This window comes from Triticum dicoccoides, chromosome 6B (assembly GCF_002162155.2).
Source record: "Triticum dicoccoides isolate Atlit2015 ecotype Zavitan chromosome 6B, WEW_v2.0, whole genome shotgun sequence".
Taxonomy (NCBI): domain Eukaryota; kingdom Viridiplantae; phylum Streptophyta; class Magnoliopsida; order Poales; family Poaceae; genus Triticum; species Triticum dicoccoides.
In genome coordinates this window covers 485964807-485979722 of record NC_041391.1, presented here as the reverse complement: position 1 = coordinate 485979722, position 14916 = coordinate 485964807, and the positions used below count along the sequence as shown (strand labels likewise).

Genomic DNA, 14916 nt, shown 5'->3' with positions numbered 1-14916 from the left:
CCAACGCCAGCCGGGCATGGTGGCGAGGAGTAGTGGAGGTGGGTGAGAGGCCTCTGGCGGGTGGCAGCTAGGGTTTCCCCCTGGCCGCCCATGGGGGAAAACGAGGGGGGGAACACCCTTCACCCGACCCCAACGCTTGGCCTTAAAAATTGGGGAGAATTTCACTTTCCCGACCTCTGCATCAACTAGGGATGCATATAGCCTTTTAAGTATGAGTACTAGGATTTTTAATCTCAGTTACACACCGAGCCTAGTCCTCAATGATAAATGTGTGAATACCATAAAAGTCTGGTCCGCAATATTTAAATGTTAATCATTCATGTGTCCAACCTGAACTGAGATGACCAACACCTTGGATCAATCTGAACTGAGCTCAATATTATCTTGTATGAAATAATTGACACATGTCCGACTTCCAGTTAACCGAATATTATTACTTTGCCATGCCATGCCATGCATGCAAATTACTCCCTTTGTACCGAAATACTTGTAGCTGGGGAAACTAGTACACAATCTGTCTCAAGTGTCCACCCCACCCATTGGCCGGTGCCGCAACACGACTTTCCATTTCCAACATCTTTAGGGCCAGAGGCAATGTCATGTTCACACTTATGACTTTCGATACGCTCATGGCCGTCGGAAGCAACAGCGGCAGCAACAATATCTTCTATCTTGCATTCTAGGAGCAAGTACAATAGGGTGACGTAGGCGGACTATAAGACATGCCACATCAGATTTGTGCCTAGGTGGAGGAGAGAGGAGAGGAGAGAAAAGAAAAGCGGGCTACAAACTTACACCCGGTTGTAGCACGAGCTCCAGCACCCATTGTGAGAGAAAGTGATGGGTCATATATTAATAGTATAGCATACTAGTATGGCTAACTATTGTATGAATGAGCTATTAGGTTGGCTACAAGTGACCCGGCAACTTCGTATAGCTGGCCGTGGGCTATACTATTAACCATGCTCTAATACTATCAAGCCAGGATGCAGAGGAGATTGTTGAGAATACCGAGGAAACGCCATGATCAGGGGAGGAGGAGGAATGCATCGGTATGATTAACCCTGCAGATCACAACGTCAACCGACCGGTAGATTGTTTAGTATCACTAGTTAGCGTGCACGTGCAATGCACGTATTCCTTACGAAAAAAATAATATTTTCATCCTAAATATTCAAAAATAAATAAATAATAAGAGTCTAGTTATGTACTACTAATAATGAATGAATTATTTTCTCTGCCACATGATATAATGATTTAATTTGTTGTGTTGGAGGAAATTTCCTATACAAAGATGAGTCACTAACCCTCACAAAAAAAGAGACACTAACACATGCAAATTTTCAATGCAAAAAGTATATATTAAAACTTTTGAGGGGTGTTATTGCACTCTATAGCTTTAGTATTCTTCCACGGAAGGTCGAGTTGGGTGCGGCGTTCGATGGGAGAGAACCGCGCAAGCGCAGGTTGATCAGCGATGGGAGCTTGGGGATACAGTGTTGAAGTTTTTTTTTAACTTGGGGGGAGACAGTTTTGGAGGAGGAGGTATGGTGATGAGAGGAGTGTGACACGTGTTTCTTGTCTAATGTGTCTTTTTAATTACGTGATATAAAGTGTGACGATTTGCTTCCTAATGAACGTGTAATTAAGGTGTAATGATTCTTAATTACGGAGTTCCAGAAATGATACATCATATATGGTGTGATTATTTGTTTCCTAATGAAGTTGGAATTAGGGTGCATTGGTTCCTAATTAAGCTATTGTGAAAATGATTAAAATTAATAAATAAATATGTGAATTTGATATGATACAACATTGGGACAATCTGGTCCATTGATGAATGATGGATATGTGGCTGAGATCTAATGTTTCTGCCTTAACTCGTTTGTTTAATAATAGTGGAGATAATGAAGTTGGAATTAGGGTGCATTGGTTCCTAATTAAGCTATTGTGAAAATGATTAAAATTAATAAATAAATATGTTAATTTGATGTGATACAACATTGGGACAATCTGGTCCATTGATGAATGATGGATATGTGGCTGAGATCTAATGTTTCTGCCTTAACTCGTTTGTTTAATAGTAGTGGAGACTAGATAAAAGGACCGTGCGTTGCAACGGGGGAAAAAATATACCACACACTCTTAATTTACAGAAAATGGTCTATAATCTAAGAATTTGCAGCTACGGCCCAAATAAAGATGGTCCTAACTTATAAAAGTGCAGTTTAATATTCTACAAATGTTCTATTTCAACACGGCTTGCATGTAGATTTCATCAATGCAAAAAAAAGGACAAGTGGTCATGCATTTATTCATGTCATGTTCGGAATGGGGTGTTGTTACGGGCGAGTAAAGAAAAACGACAAAAACAAACGATGGCATATTAGCACACTATGGAGACATGTGTGCATCAATGGCAGTTTCAGTTTAAGAATCATCAATTTAGGGTAACTCTTGAACACTTTTTCACATGCATATTTCTTTAATACATGAAGAGTTGTTAAAAAGGTTGTTAAAAAGATACATGATTTTTTAATCATAAAAAGAGATTATTTTTTTGTCTGGAAAAGAATATTTTTGTATGGTCTCCTGTGGATGCAGGTACCTACGCCCCCATTTCATCACTATTTCTTGACATACATGTCATAGATATTGGTCTCTGTTTCATCATTATTTTTGTCTGGAAAAGAACATGTTTTTCATGCATAGATATAAATTAAAAGCGTGTGTTACCTGCGCCCCTCTATCCCTTCTAACAGGCCCTAGCTACAAATTCTTAAATTATAGATTTTTTTTGTAAATTAAAAGCATGTGGTATTTTTTTTCTCCCCTTGCAACGCACGGGCCTTTTAGCTAGTAGATATAGATATAGATTGGGATTGTGCCCCAACATAAGAAATAGTTACCGGCCCCAGTTTATAGGCAAAAAGCAGGGCAGGGCAGGGCATCGGAGCCACTCTTTCAGGCGCGCTCTTTTTCTTTTTCCTTTTTTTTTAGGCGAGCTCTTGACATGAAGGAACAACCACATGGCTTCTCCTGTTGCTGCTCCCTGGCCATGGCCATGTAGGGCATTGGAACCGCCGAATATGGGAAAACTGCAGGAGTCTGGAGCCTGTGGGGAGGCTCTTCTGGTCTTGGGGAGCTCTCGTCTCTGTCGTGGACGAAATGATGTCTGCTTGCTTCGGCCTGATAAAAGCGTGTGAGGATCTGGAGCCTGTGGGGAGGTTTTGCTTCTCTTGGGTTTTGCCCCCACCACCATGACGATTTGACAAGCCAGGGGGGGAAGCCGGCCCTCAAAGCTCATCATGGCTGGCTTGCATGCATGGCAGACAGGGTTGCTCTGTCTGAGTTCTAGGTTTGAGCCGGCGTGCTTGTTCCGGCAGGTATGCTCTGTTCGTAAATATAAGTTATTTTAGAGGTCCTAATATAGACTACATAGGAAGTAAAATGGGTGAATCCACACTCTAAAGTAGGTATATATATATTCGTATGTAGTTTGTATTGAAATCTCTAGAAAAACTTATATTTAGCAACGGAGAGAGTAGAAAAGAAAAGGCACAATCAGCGACTCCAGTCCAGTCCAGTCCATCTTCTACCCAAGCCTGGATTATCCAAGAAAAATGCAATGACGAAACCAAACCGCAGCATCTCCAGATGCAGCTTTCCTACCTTACAGTTACATGGGTGCGGTTCATTCAGTTTTAGGCGATCATGACAATCAGAAGATGTAGCACATACATCTGCAAATAATCTAGCAACCCAGACACATTCTTCAGGTTTTTTTTTTTTTTGGAACAAGGACACATTCTTCAGGGTATCAGCAGATAAGACATAAGAGGCTAACAGGGCTGACTTCAGTACGGCCTCACTTTCCTGTGTACAAAGGTCTTCTTTTCTCTGCAAATGCAGCTAGACCTTCAAGGCGATCCTGAGTGTGCAGAACTTGCTCGTAGCACTCTTCTTCGACAGCCAACGCAGAGGACAGGTCTACCTCCACCCCTTCGTTGATGGCCTTCTTGGCCATCCTTATCGCTAACGGACCCTGAAAGAAAGAACTATTATCAGAACATCTAGAATACCGCTATACTCGTAGAATTAAATTCAAGCAAGTTTGTTATTGCAGAAAGAACTGGAAACTGCATTTCCAAGGAACGCAGATGGTCACAAATTTGCAAAAAAAGAACTGCGCCACAATCATATCAAATGAAGCACAAAATATGCTAAGAAAAAAAGTCGTACTTTCTGATTTATCTCCCGGGCAAGTTCAAGAGCCTTTTGATAAGCCTCGCCACCAGGAACGCAGTAGTTCACTACCCCTGCATGCAAACATACAAGTCATGCCGATTCTTCTAAAAAGTGTTAAAAGCCTCCTTAAGTAACAAGAAGTCATAACAATAAGAAAGCATAACAAGTTTGGCCTTACCCATATTTACAGCTTCTGTCGCATCAAATCTACGGCCAGTGAATATCAATTCCTTTGCTCTGGCCCTTCCAACAATCCTTGGAAGACGCTGTGTCCCTCCAGCTCTATGTATTGTAAGAGGTAGATGTTAACAGCTGAAGCATATCATTTCACTGAAGATATTCCAGCAATTCTCAAACCAGTTCAGATATGACATGCTATTAAAGGACAATAATCCACATAACAGCTTTGCATCTTTTAGGATGCAATTCCTCACTTGAATTTGTACTAGTATGGAGTAATGCACCGGAGTGAATATTGCATAAAATGAAAATGTTTGGCGAATAAATGCTAGGTCAATTTGTAAGGCGATGAATACTTGATAATTCAAGACAACGTCAACACACATAATTTACTTACAAAAGTAAAGCGCCATCCTGGACACATACCCAGGAATAATAGCAAGGCCGGTTTCTGGCAAGCTGAATGTTGCACTCTCCCCTGCAAAACATGTTGAAGAAATGCATTCAACTGTTTGAAAGGAGGGGGCAAAACTGGTTTCTATAAGATGTATGAAACTTGCGCACTGTAGAATAAAAGCAATACCACATATACGAAGATCACATGAAAGAGCCAACTCTAGCCCACCGCCAAAGGCAGCTCCTTCAACAACAGCTATTGTAGGAATAGGGAGTGCCTGTTCACACAAGAAAAACTTTGCAAGTGTTATGAACATACTAGATAAAATAACATGTACGATGAGGCTTCAACGAACCATTAGGTAGTAATAAGGAAGACGAGCATGCATACAACTTGAGCAGCGATACACAGTGCTTTCTCTCATCACCAAAAAGCATAATATTAACTAATACACTGGATGTAGCATGCTATATTAAAATGTTTCATCCTGTTACATACCTCAAAGGATGAGAATGTAGCTCTCAAGGTATTAACAAATTCCCGGACTTCAGAAGGGCCCATTAACCTCCTTTCCTGTCAAATGTACCGTATATTGCGATCAGGAAATGGATTGTGATCAGTAGAACACAAAGGAAAAGATAGAGGAGGTAGAACCCAGGCATTCACCATTTTTCTATGCAACGAGTCTGATAATTTTAGTTACATAACTTATGATGTATGCCACAAAGTAGCATCCATTTCAAAGTTCAAACGAACTGCTTCACAGGCAAATAGCACCAACACAACAATTTTATTAGTTGGTATTGTGCTGATTAGAGTTTACAGTGCTCCAGTGATCCACCTGATTAAACATGTTTACATTTCTCTTTATAAGTCAGAGCCTGATCTTAACCTCATAATTTATCAATTTATTACTTACACAAGGTGCAAACCTGATGAATGTTTTGGCATCAGCTCAACTGACATTCCTTGAGAAACTAGCTCATCCATATGTTGTCTGAACCCAACCAGGACATGTCTTATTTCTTGAATCAGTTAGCTCTTGACTGACCTCGGAGGATTAGACAATAATTCCATAGCACTATTCACCAGTGTACCAATGTGGCAATCTCACACATCTACTGTATTATGTTACTAACCAAAGCTTGCCAGCTACCCTATCATATCAACCTGGCATGAAATTAAGTACTGGACCACTTACATCTTCAGCTCTCTCGATTTCCTCAACAGGGATCAAAATCATAAGCCGACGGAATGAATTCTTGTAACTAGCTAGAGCACAAATTTATCAAACATGCAACATAAGTAGGAGTGGTGGAGGTGGCACCTTGAGGTCAGCGCCCGCGCAGAAGACCTTGGGCACGGAGCTCGCTACCAGTACAACGTTGGCCGTCGAGTCGGCCTTCACCTTGTCCATGGCGCTCCGCAGCCCCTTGAGCATCTCCTTCCCGATGGCGTTCCTGGCCTCCGGCCGCTCCAGCCTCAGCTCCACGATCCCTGAAGCCAACCACAGCTTGAGAACACAAATTCCAGAATCCCCAAGGAGATGCGGTGGTCAGCGACGGACCGGAGTCGGGCGCCGAGAGCTTGTGGAGGCGGACGGGCTCCGACTGGGAGAGGATCTGGAGGGCACGGGCGAAGAGGACGCTGTGGGGAGACGAGGAGGCGCCGCTCGGCGGCGCGTGGCGGGCGGCGAGGTGGCCGGAGACGGCGAGGAGGCCCCGTAGGCTGCGCATGGTGGAGAGTCGGGCGAGAGTGGGAGACTGGTGCTGGGCGGAGGAAAGAGCAGAGGCAGAGTCAGCAACCGCCGCGCTTGGATAGACATTGTGACTCGTGGCAGGGTCAGTGGTACGCGCGTGAGGAGACGGCCAAATTCCCCCGACTCTTCCGCAGCTCCGCTGTCGCTGTCGCGTGAGACTATAGGCCGCTGGAGATGTGACCAACCGGAAACCCCGCCGCCCCGCCGTCAGGAATGCGCGCCGCGGCGCCGTCGGCCGGTCATCCGGAGAACACGCGTACGCCATCGATAAAGCCACGCAGATTTTTTTTAGGGGAAAGCCAAATTTTATTCATCAAAGATCACAATGGGTGGGATACAACTCGAATAATGGGGTTGGCCTAACCAGAGATGGTGCCCCAGACCGAGACTTTTTTCGATAAAAGACGATTTTATTAACTCAAAAATGTAGCATCAAGTGGATACAAAGCATTATGAGCAACACCCCGCCTCTGCATAACTAGAATGCACACAGCCGAAACACCAAAAGTCTGACAACCAGAAAAAAACAAAAACCGATAAATCGGCAATAGTAGAGTCCTATAAACCGACACTGTGCCTATGTCGAAAGGTGAGATGGCCCGATCCGGAGGTTGTGCTGCCATCCATGTTGGGTAAAAACCCCCGTAGCCACCTGCTCCAATCGCGTACACACCGCCTTGAATAGCGGTTGGACCTCCGCTCGTTGTAGCATAGACCACATACGAAGCGAGTGCGTACAACGGAAAATAGCCTGCAAAGGAGAAACATTTTGGTCATTAAAAACAAAATCATTTCTACATAGCCAAAGCGACCATAGTAAGGCATACGCTCCCACCATTAGTAGCGTTTTGAACCTATTTGAAATACCGTCCAACCAATGACCAAAAATATTGGCAACACCTGTGGGCGGATATAAACTTGACGCTATTTGGATGACTGACCACGTAGAACGTGCAAAGTTGCATTGGAAAAAGAGGTGTCTGATGGTCTCATCATAAGTACAAAAACAACACTTCTTACTCCCTTGCCAATTGCGCCGTGTGAGGTTGTCTTTGGTTAGAACAACTCCCCTACAAAGATACCACATGAAGACTTTAACTTTTAGTGGTATCTTCGATCTCCAAATTTTCTTATTATTACTCACCGGTACCTCAGAATGCGTGAGCGCACAATACATAGAGTCTACGATGAAAGACCCTGATGTAGTAAGGTTTCAGCAAAACACATCCCGCCCTCCTGTCAGGCTAATCGCATCCAGACGGGACAAAAGATTATGCCATGACATAAGTCGGGGGCCACTCAAATCCCGCCTAAACGAAATATTCGGGGGGATGAACTGAGCACCTGCGCAATAGTATTATTCTTATCGCGAGCAATGTTGTACAAGGCTGGATATTGTTCTTGGAGAGTGGCACCGCTTAGCCAGATGTCTTCCCAAAAACGAATCTCCGACCCGTCCTTTATCGTGAAAGACCCAAAGCGAAAGAGATGTTTCTTTGCCGCCATTAGGCCAGCCCAAAAGTGCGAGTCACCAAGTTTCCAATATGCCTGAGACACCGCCTTGTGTGCGTCGACATTAGCCGCACGACCTTCAAAACAAAAATTACATTGAAACGTAGAAGCTCTAATATTAATCTCATGTATGATAGAACCACTCCTTCCTTTGCCTCCACATGAAATATCAGCCACCGTTGTTTGGAGTCAGATGCAATGAAAAGGTTGTGGATGTTAAGATCTTCCGCCAGCGCCAACGCCTCCCGGCAAGCGATTGCTTCAAGAATTGTTGGGTCCTCTAGGCCAGCTACCACCAACGCTGAACTGCCAAGGTAATTGCCTTGCCCATCCCTGCATACTGCCGCAGCCGATCCACCCTTCCTCGCTCTCACTCCAGCATCTACCTGGATCTTGGCAAAACCAGCAGGGGGAGCCTTGGGGCGAATCGCCCATGTCTGCTCTGTTGCTGGAGCTCCACTTGTCGTCGTCGGGCTTCTCATGGTGATCATATTGAGTTCATCAATGAATCGCTTGACAAACGAATTAGTTGCTTGAGGCGATTGGAAAATTCCTTCATGAATAGCCTTGCGACGTGCAGTCCATATCGCCCAGAGTGTGACCGCCAGCAAAACAAATTGATCATGAGCAAGTGACTGCATGAAGGTGAAAAGCCACTGCTTGGCCTACTCAATGTTCCCAATGAAACACTAATGAGAGTACCTTGGGATGCCATCATATATTGGGAGTTCGAAGAATGGGGCTTTTAAATACCTCAAAGATCGGTTATAGAGCAAAGTGCAGGGCTGGGTGGAAAACACCATGTCATCGGCAGGCAAGGAGGTTTTAATCAAGTCTATGGCTCAGTCAATTCCGGTGTTCTCATGTCCTGTTTTAAACTTCCAAGGGGATTATGTGAGCATCTCAACATGCTCATTAGGAGGTTCTGGTGGGGAAGCAAAGAAGGCAAAAGAAAGCCTCATTGGGTATCGTGGAAAAGCATGACGCAACCGAAGGGAATGGGAGACCTAGGTTTTAAAGATTTTGAACTCTTCAATATGGCGATGTTGGCACGACAGGCATGGAGACTGCTCCAAGCACCAGAATCCCTGAGTGCCCGTGTGCTGAAGAGCATATATTTCCCTGGAACCACCATCCTGGAGGCGACTTTGGGCAACCATCCAAGTCAGATATGGCGAGCCATTATCGAAGGCAGGGACACACTTAAACAAGGGCTCATCCGCCGAATTGGTAATGGTCAATCTACTCGCATTTGGGAGGACCCGTGGCTGCCAAGAGATGAGATGCTACGACCATATGGGAGCATTCACCCTAATCCACCGATCATAGTTGCGGAGCTCATCGACCACACAAGCGCTACATGGAATAGTCAGCTAATCAACCAAGTGTTCATGCCTATGGATGCAAGCATCATTTTGGGGATCCCAGTGTGCACTCGCAACCTTCAGGATTTTTGGAGCTGGAATTTTGAAACAAGTGGAAACTTCACTGTCAAATCAGCTTATCGTATGCTAGTAGCAACGAGACAGAGACGGGAGGCATGGCTTGAAGGTACGGCTGGTACCTCAAATACTGCAGTCGAGGAAGGAGCATGGAAAACATTGTGGAGAACCCAGGTTCCGGCAAAGGTGAGGATGTTCCTCTGGCGCTTATCGAAGCATTCTCTGCCTATGAAGGACATCCGGGCTCACCGACACATGGCTGATAATGCTCAATGCGGATTGTGCGGTTCTCCTGACTCATGGAGACATTCTCTGGTAAACTGCACTAGCTCGAGATGTGTGTGGACACTAATTGATGAGGAGCTAGCACAAAGCCTAGTATCGAACACGGAACTAAAGCCACACAGATGCTGGGGAGACAAGAGAAGAAGAGAGGCCCATCGCGTGCGTCGGCCCACCTAGATTGTCCAGGTGGCCCTGTCTTGCTAATGCTAAGATCAAGAATGGAAAAAAAAGAGAGCAGCTAGTTGGCCAGGGCTCCTCGGGAGCCTCCGAACAATCACTCGGAGTAGGCTAAGAGCGTGTCACTTGGCGCGCTCTCAGCCGCTGTCACGTGTCGTACTATGGGCATTCATTTCGATTGTTTTCGCACGCGTTTTTAGCTTTTTAAACGATTTTTTCAGGTTTTTTTTACTCGTTGGTTTTTCACCGGTCTTTCTTAGCTTTTGGGAAAAATATTGAAAAAAAATAGTGAAAAAACATGTTTTTTCTGCTTCCATGAGAGACACGGTTTTGCTTTCGCGAGAGGCACGATCATGCTTCTCGAAAACAAAAAAACGCATCTTCTATTTTTTTCCTTCCGCCAGAGGTACAGTTTTGCTTCCGCGAGAGGTATGGTTTTGCTTCCTCGAAAGGCACGGCCGTGCCTCTCGAAACGAAAAAAATGTGTTTTTTTTTCAGGAGAGGCACATTTTTGCTTCCGCGAGAGGCGCGATTGTGCTTTCATGAGAGGTACGACTGTGCATCTTTCAAAAAGGGAAAAAACATGCTCCCTGTTCGGCTTTTCGTCCGAGTTTTTTGACCGGTTTTTTTGTGAAAAAAAGTTCGTCAAAACCTATCAACATGGGATCTATTTTTGAAGATCTCGACGTGAAGAATCCGCTGATGAAAACGATTCGAGATTAAAACACATGGTTTAAAAGATGAAACATTTTGAATAAACGGATGTACGAAAAAAGGAAAAACTCCTCAATCAGTGATTTCGACGGAACAACCACCCCTCAAAAAAAAAAAGAACGGACAACCAACCAGGCCCACGGTAAAATATCCATTCACCTGCTGCGGCCGGGAGTCCACGAGGTGGGCAGCTGGTAGGGGACCTTCTATATGCCGCTCTTTGCAGCAAATAGTCGGTCAATCGCACAGGGGGCAGTCTACTTGGGGTCGGCCCATTGTGATGCGCAGCGGAACAAGGGTATCGCAAAAAATGGTTCACGATTTGAACCTGCAGCGACGCGCTCAGGGCCCTTGCGGTAGATATGCATAGCGAAACTAAAAGAACTATGGAACTATCAACCTTAAATCTTCTTCAAGAAATGATGAACAATTCTTTAAACTTATGAACAATTCTTCGAATATTCTCAAATCATGAATTTGTTTTGAAATTCCCGCACTTTTTCCAGAAACATGAACATTTTTAAATTTTTGAACAAAATCTAAAAAGGGGGAATAAATTTTTGACAGAAACAATATTGAAAGCACGAACACTTTTAAATTTTAAGAACAAATTTTAAATGAAGAACAATTTTGAAATATCTGAGAGTTGCAAACATTTCATGAATATGAAAACAAACTTTTGAAAACCGGACATTTTTGAAAACTTTGAACATTTTTTTGCAAAACATGAACAAAATTCTAAACTACATACAAATTGTTTTTGAAATCCAAACATTTTTTCGAAACAAAAACAAATTGTGAATTTTTTAAGTTTTGTGAAAAAATTGGAAACTAAAACAAAATTTTGAAAGCACGAACATTTTTAAAATTTAAGAACCAATTTTGAAACGAAGAACAATTTTGAAAACCTCGAACAACTTTGGAAACGCGAACATTTTTTGGATATATGTACTTCCAGAAAAATGGAACATTTTTTGAAACTTTGAACATTTTTTGCCAAACATTTTCTTAAATGCAAAAATAATATGGAATAGTTTGAACATTTTTGAAAATTTGTAAAATTCTGAAAATAAATCTTGGAAAAAGAGAAGAAAAATTAAAAAAAAAGAGAAGAAGAAAAAAGAAAAAGAAATAGAAAAAAGAAAGTGAACCTCCTAGAAAGTTCCCAAAACCGAAAAAAAAGGCTGAGAACCATCAAGAAGGTTCCCAAGACCGGAATCTTTGAAACATTTCATGGCCGGCCAACCCCCGCAAGAGACGATCATGGCACATCAACACTGTTCTCCTGTGCATCTGAAAATAACAACAACAAAAAAACTATTCTCCTCCCTGTGCTGCAATTTTTTTACTTTCAATTTGCGCCAGCCGGGTCTTGAACTCATGACTTCTTGGCTCCAATACCATGTAGAATTGCATGCACCAGCTAGTTCACTCAAAAGCTTAAGATGGTGGGAAAAGGTGGGCTATGCATTTATACGTCAACATCCTGTGTACACAATGACACTACTCTCCAGTGTACACGGGCTCCCTCTTCTCAGCGAATGCAGCCAGGCACTCGAGGCGATCCTGCGTGTGCAGCAGCTGCTCGTAGCATTCCCCTTCGACAGCCAAAGCGGAGCGCATGTCTGCTACCTCCATCCCTTGGTCGATGGCCTTCTTGGCCATTCTTACCCCCAGAGGGCCCTGCCACAAAGAATCGGCTTCAGAACACCTAAAACGATGGATCTTATACATAGCCATGTTGCATGGCATACAAAATGATCGAGCACAACTCTACCCGCATGATATGCTTACACTGAATTTTGGGCTTCATATACTGAAACGGAAGCATGCTCTCGCTGATAATATTTTCTATGAATGTTCAAAACTGAAAATGGTCCTTACTTTCTTCGTTATCTCACGGGCGAGTTCAAGAGCTTTGCCGTAGGCCTCCCCTGCTGGAACGCAGTAGTTTGCTAATCCTGCAGTGCAGACATTCATTTTTTATTGTTCTTTCAAGAACTGATGATGGTGGAAGGAAAACACGACGAGGCTGTTGTTACCCATCAAGACAGCTTCAGTTGCGTCGCATCTGCGGCCTGTGAATATCAGCTCCTTCGCTCTGGACTTTCCGATGATCCTTGGAAGACGCTGCGTACCCCCGGCTCTGCATATTACAGCAAGCAAAGGGAGGTTATCCACTGACTGAAGAACATTATTTAAGCTAGTTTTGGAGGAAGGTTTCTATTAGTTTTGGTAAAAGAAAGCAGATATACTTACGGCAGTTAAATGCATGCAACCATTTTCATCAGAATTACAGGTGCCGGCTTTGATTCCACTAGAAAATTAATTTGGTACGCGTGCCTTGTCATTAAGATAGCAACTGATATTATTAAGGATTGTCCTGTTATTTAAATTATTCCAATATGCAGGTAAGTATGAAAAATAAAATTCAAGACCCCTTATCAGAGGCGGATTCCTAATTCCAAAGCAGGTAGGAGGCAGGACTCTTCTTTCTGAATCCTAACAAGATTCGATTAGAGTCGCGTTCCTCAGCAAAGCACGAACGATTCAAAGGAGAAAAGCATATCACTTTCAGGGCATCTTTGTAACTTTTCAACTGATTAATTGCCGAAAGCAGAGCATTGTGTGTCTGTTGGCCACTTGGCCACATACCCAGGAATAATAGCAAGGCCTGTCTCTGGCAGTCCAAGGGTTGCATTTTCTCCTGCGAATCAGTAGGAAGACATGCATTCAAACATTTAAAGAACTGTAGCAAGATTATGTTCCATAAGGTGAAAATGTTTAGCATATACTGAATATTAAAGGCAGCACCACATATACGCAGATCACATGACAGAGCAAGTTCTAGCCCACCACCCAAAGCAGCTCCTTCAATGACGGCGATTGTTGGAATGGAGAGTGCCTGTTCAAACAAGCCGCATGATGTAAGAACAACTTAACATATAGTACAACCAATGACAAATGATAAGAGGGATGAGTCATGCCCATAATTTGAATATAATGTACTCCCTCCAATCCATATTTATCTCGCTGGTTAAATGTGTAATCATTATTTATGTTGCTGATATACAATTATATGTGGAGGCAAAAGAGCATGCTTAAGGTATGGATCCAGGTATGAACCTCAAAGTACGAGAATGTAGACCTTAAGGAATTAGCATATTCTTTAACCTGTGAAGAGCTCATGTGCCTCCTTTCCTGAGTAAAGAAATGCTCTAAGATATTATCCATGTGAAATATATGCAACAAACATATACTGCAGAAGTACAAATTACACAATCCGAGTGTTAACACAAAACATTCGTCATAGTATAGTACAGTAAAGAACAAAGTTGATGTTTCAAATTCTTTAACTGATCCGAATAACAAAACTCATGTGACACTCGCAAGTAATAGCGTGCTAGTTATGATAGGTCAAATAATTGGTTGAGCAATCAATACTCAACTGTCCTGCGCAACGATGAAATCTCATCAACTGCTACTCAACTGATTAGGTTAGGGCCGTGCTGAAAATGCCTCTAATCATGCATATGATAATTCATAGCTGCTCCTCTTTAAGCCACACCGTCGACTAGTCATTGACCCCACTACCTTTATGTCCTTCCTAGCAAAGTAGCAAGGATTATCTTTCTTGTCTCGTACTTAGATATCCTTCTAGATGCCAGCTCGTTTCATATTTTCTCCCAGCCACGAGTCTCTGTTTTTGACAACCCACCATACTAGAGCATCTTCAATTTCTTCGTGACATAGATTTTGAATATTTATATTCCTTTTCAGCTATACACATCACCAGTCCATTTCTCCGAAAACTTTACGCAAGAGCCGCTAGTGAATTTTATCATCCGGTGTTCTCTCATGTATCGTACTCAGACATGAACACTCACACAATCCCCTGTGGTGTCAGTCTAAAATAACCACTGCATCACCAGGCTGAGCAAGAACAGACCTTGAGATCGGCGCCTGCGCAGAAGACTCCCGGTACGGAGCTCGCAACAAGGACAACCTTGGCCGTCGCGTCGGCCTCAATCTTGTGGATCGCGCCCCGCAGCCTTGTCATCAACTCCCAACTGATGGCGTTCTTCACCTCTGGCCGCTGCAGCGTCAGCTCCAGGACCCCTGCTCCCAAACAGGATTAGGGCCACCAGAAGTGGAGACTTTAGGTCAATTTGTCTCAGAGGGGGTGAGGGTCTTAAAGAAGA

The 14916-nt window shown here is 43.4% G+C and overlaps 2 protein-coding genes across 3 annotated transcripts in view; both read right to left on the bottom strand.

The window, feature by feature from the left end:
* Positions 1–3594: 3594 nt before the first annotated feature.
* LOC119323954 (probable enoyl-CoA hydratase 2, mitochondrial) lies at positions 3595–6649 on the bottom strand. The gene is made up of 8 exons (XM_037597665.1): positions 6393–6649; positions 6153–6322; positions 5324–5398; positions 5012–5102; positions 4855–4906; positions 4427–4530; positions 4243–4319; positions 3595–4045 (listed from the first exon to the last, which is right to left on the bottom strand). The coding sequence occupies exons 1-8, from the start codon at positions 6559–6561 to the stop codon at positions 3869–3871; spliced, it is 915 nt and encodes a 304-aa protein (XP_037453562.1). The 5' UTR covers positions 6562–6649; the 3' UTR covers positions 3595–3868.
* A 5299-nt stretch (positions 6650–11948) lies between these two features.
* The window catches only part of LOC119323526 (probable enoyl-CoA hydratase 2, mitochondrial), a 3302-nt gene continuing 334 nt past the window's right edge, over positions 11949–14916 (bottom strand). Inside the window, exons 2-8 of one of the 2 annotated variants that reach the window (XM_037597207.1) lie at positions 14664–14833; positions 13841–13915; positions 13529–13619; positions 13370–13421; positions 12757–12860; positions 12599–12675; positions 11949–12397 (exon numbers count right to left, since the gene is read on the bottom strand). In XM_037597207.1, coding sequence (XP_037453104.1) covers positions 12218–12397; positions 12599–12675; positions 12757–12860; positions 13370–13421; positions 13529–13619; positions 13841–13915; positions 14664–14833 — 749 coding nt within the window. In that variant the 3' untranslated portion in view covers positions 11949–12217. The remainder of the gene's footprint in view (positions 12398–12598; positions 12676–12756; positions 12861–13369; positions 13422–13528; positions 13620–13840; positions 13916–14663; positions 14834–14916) is intronic. The other variant, XM_037597208.1, reaches the window with a different exon arrangement.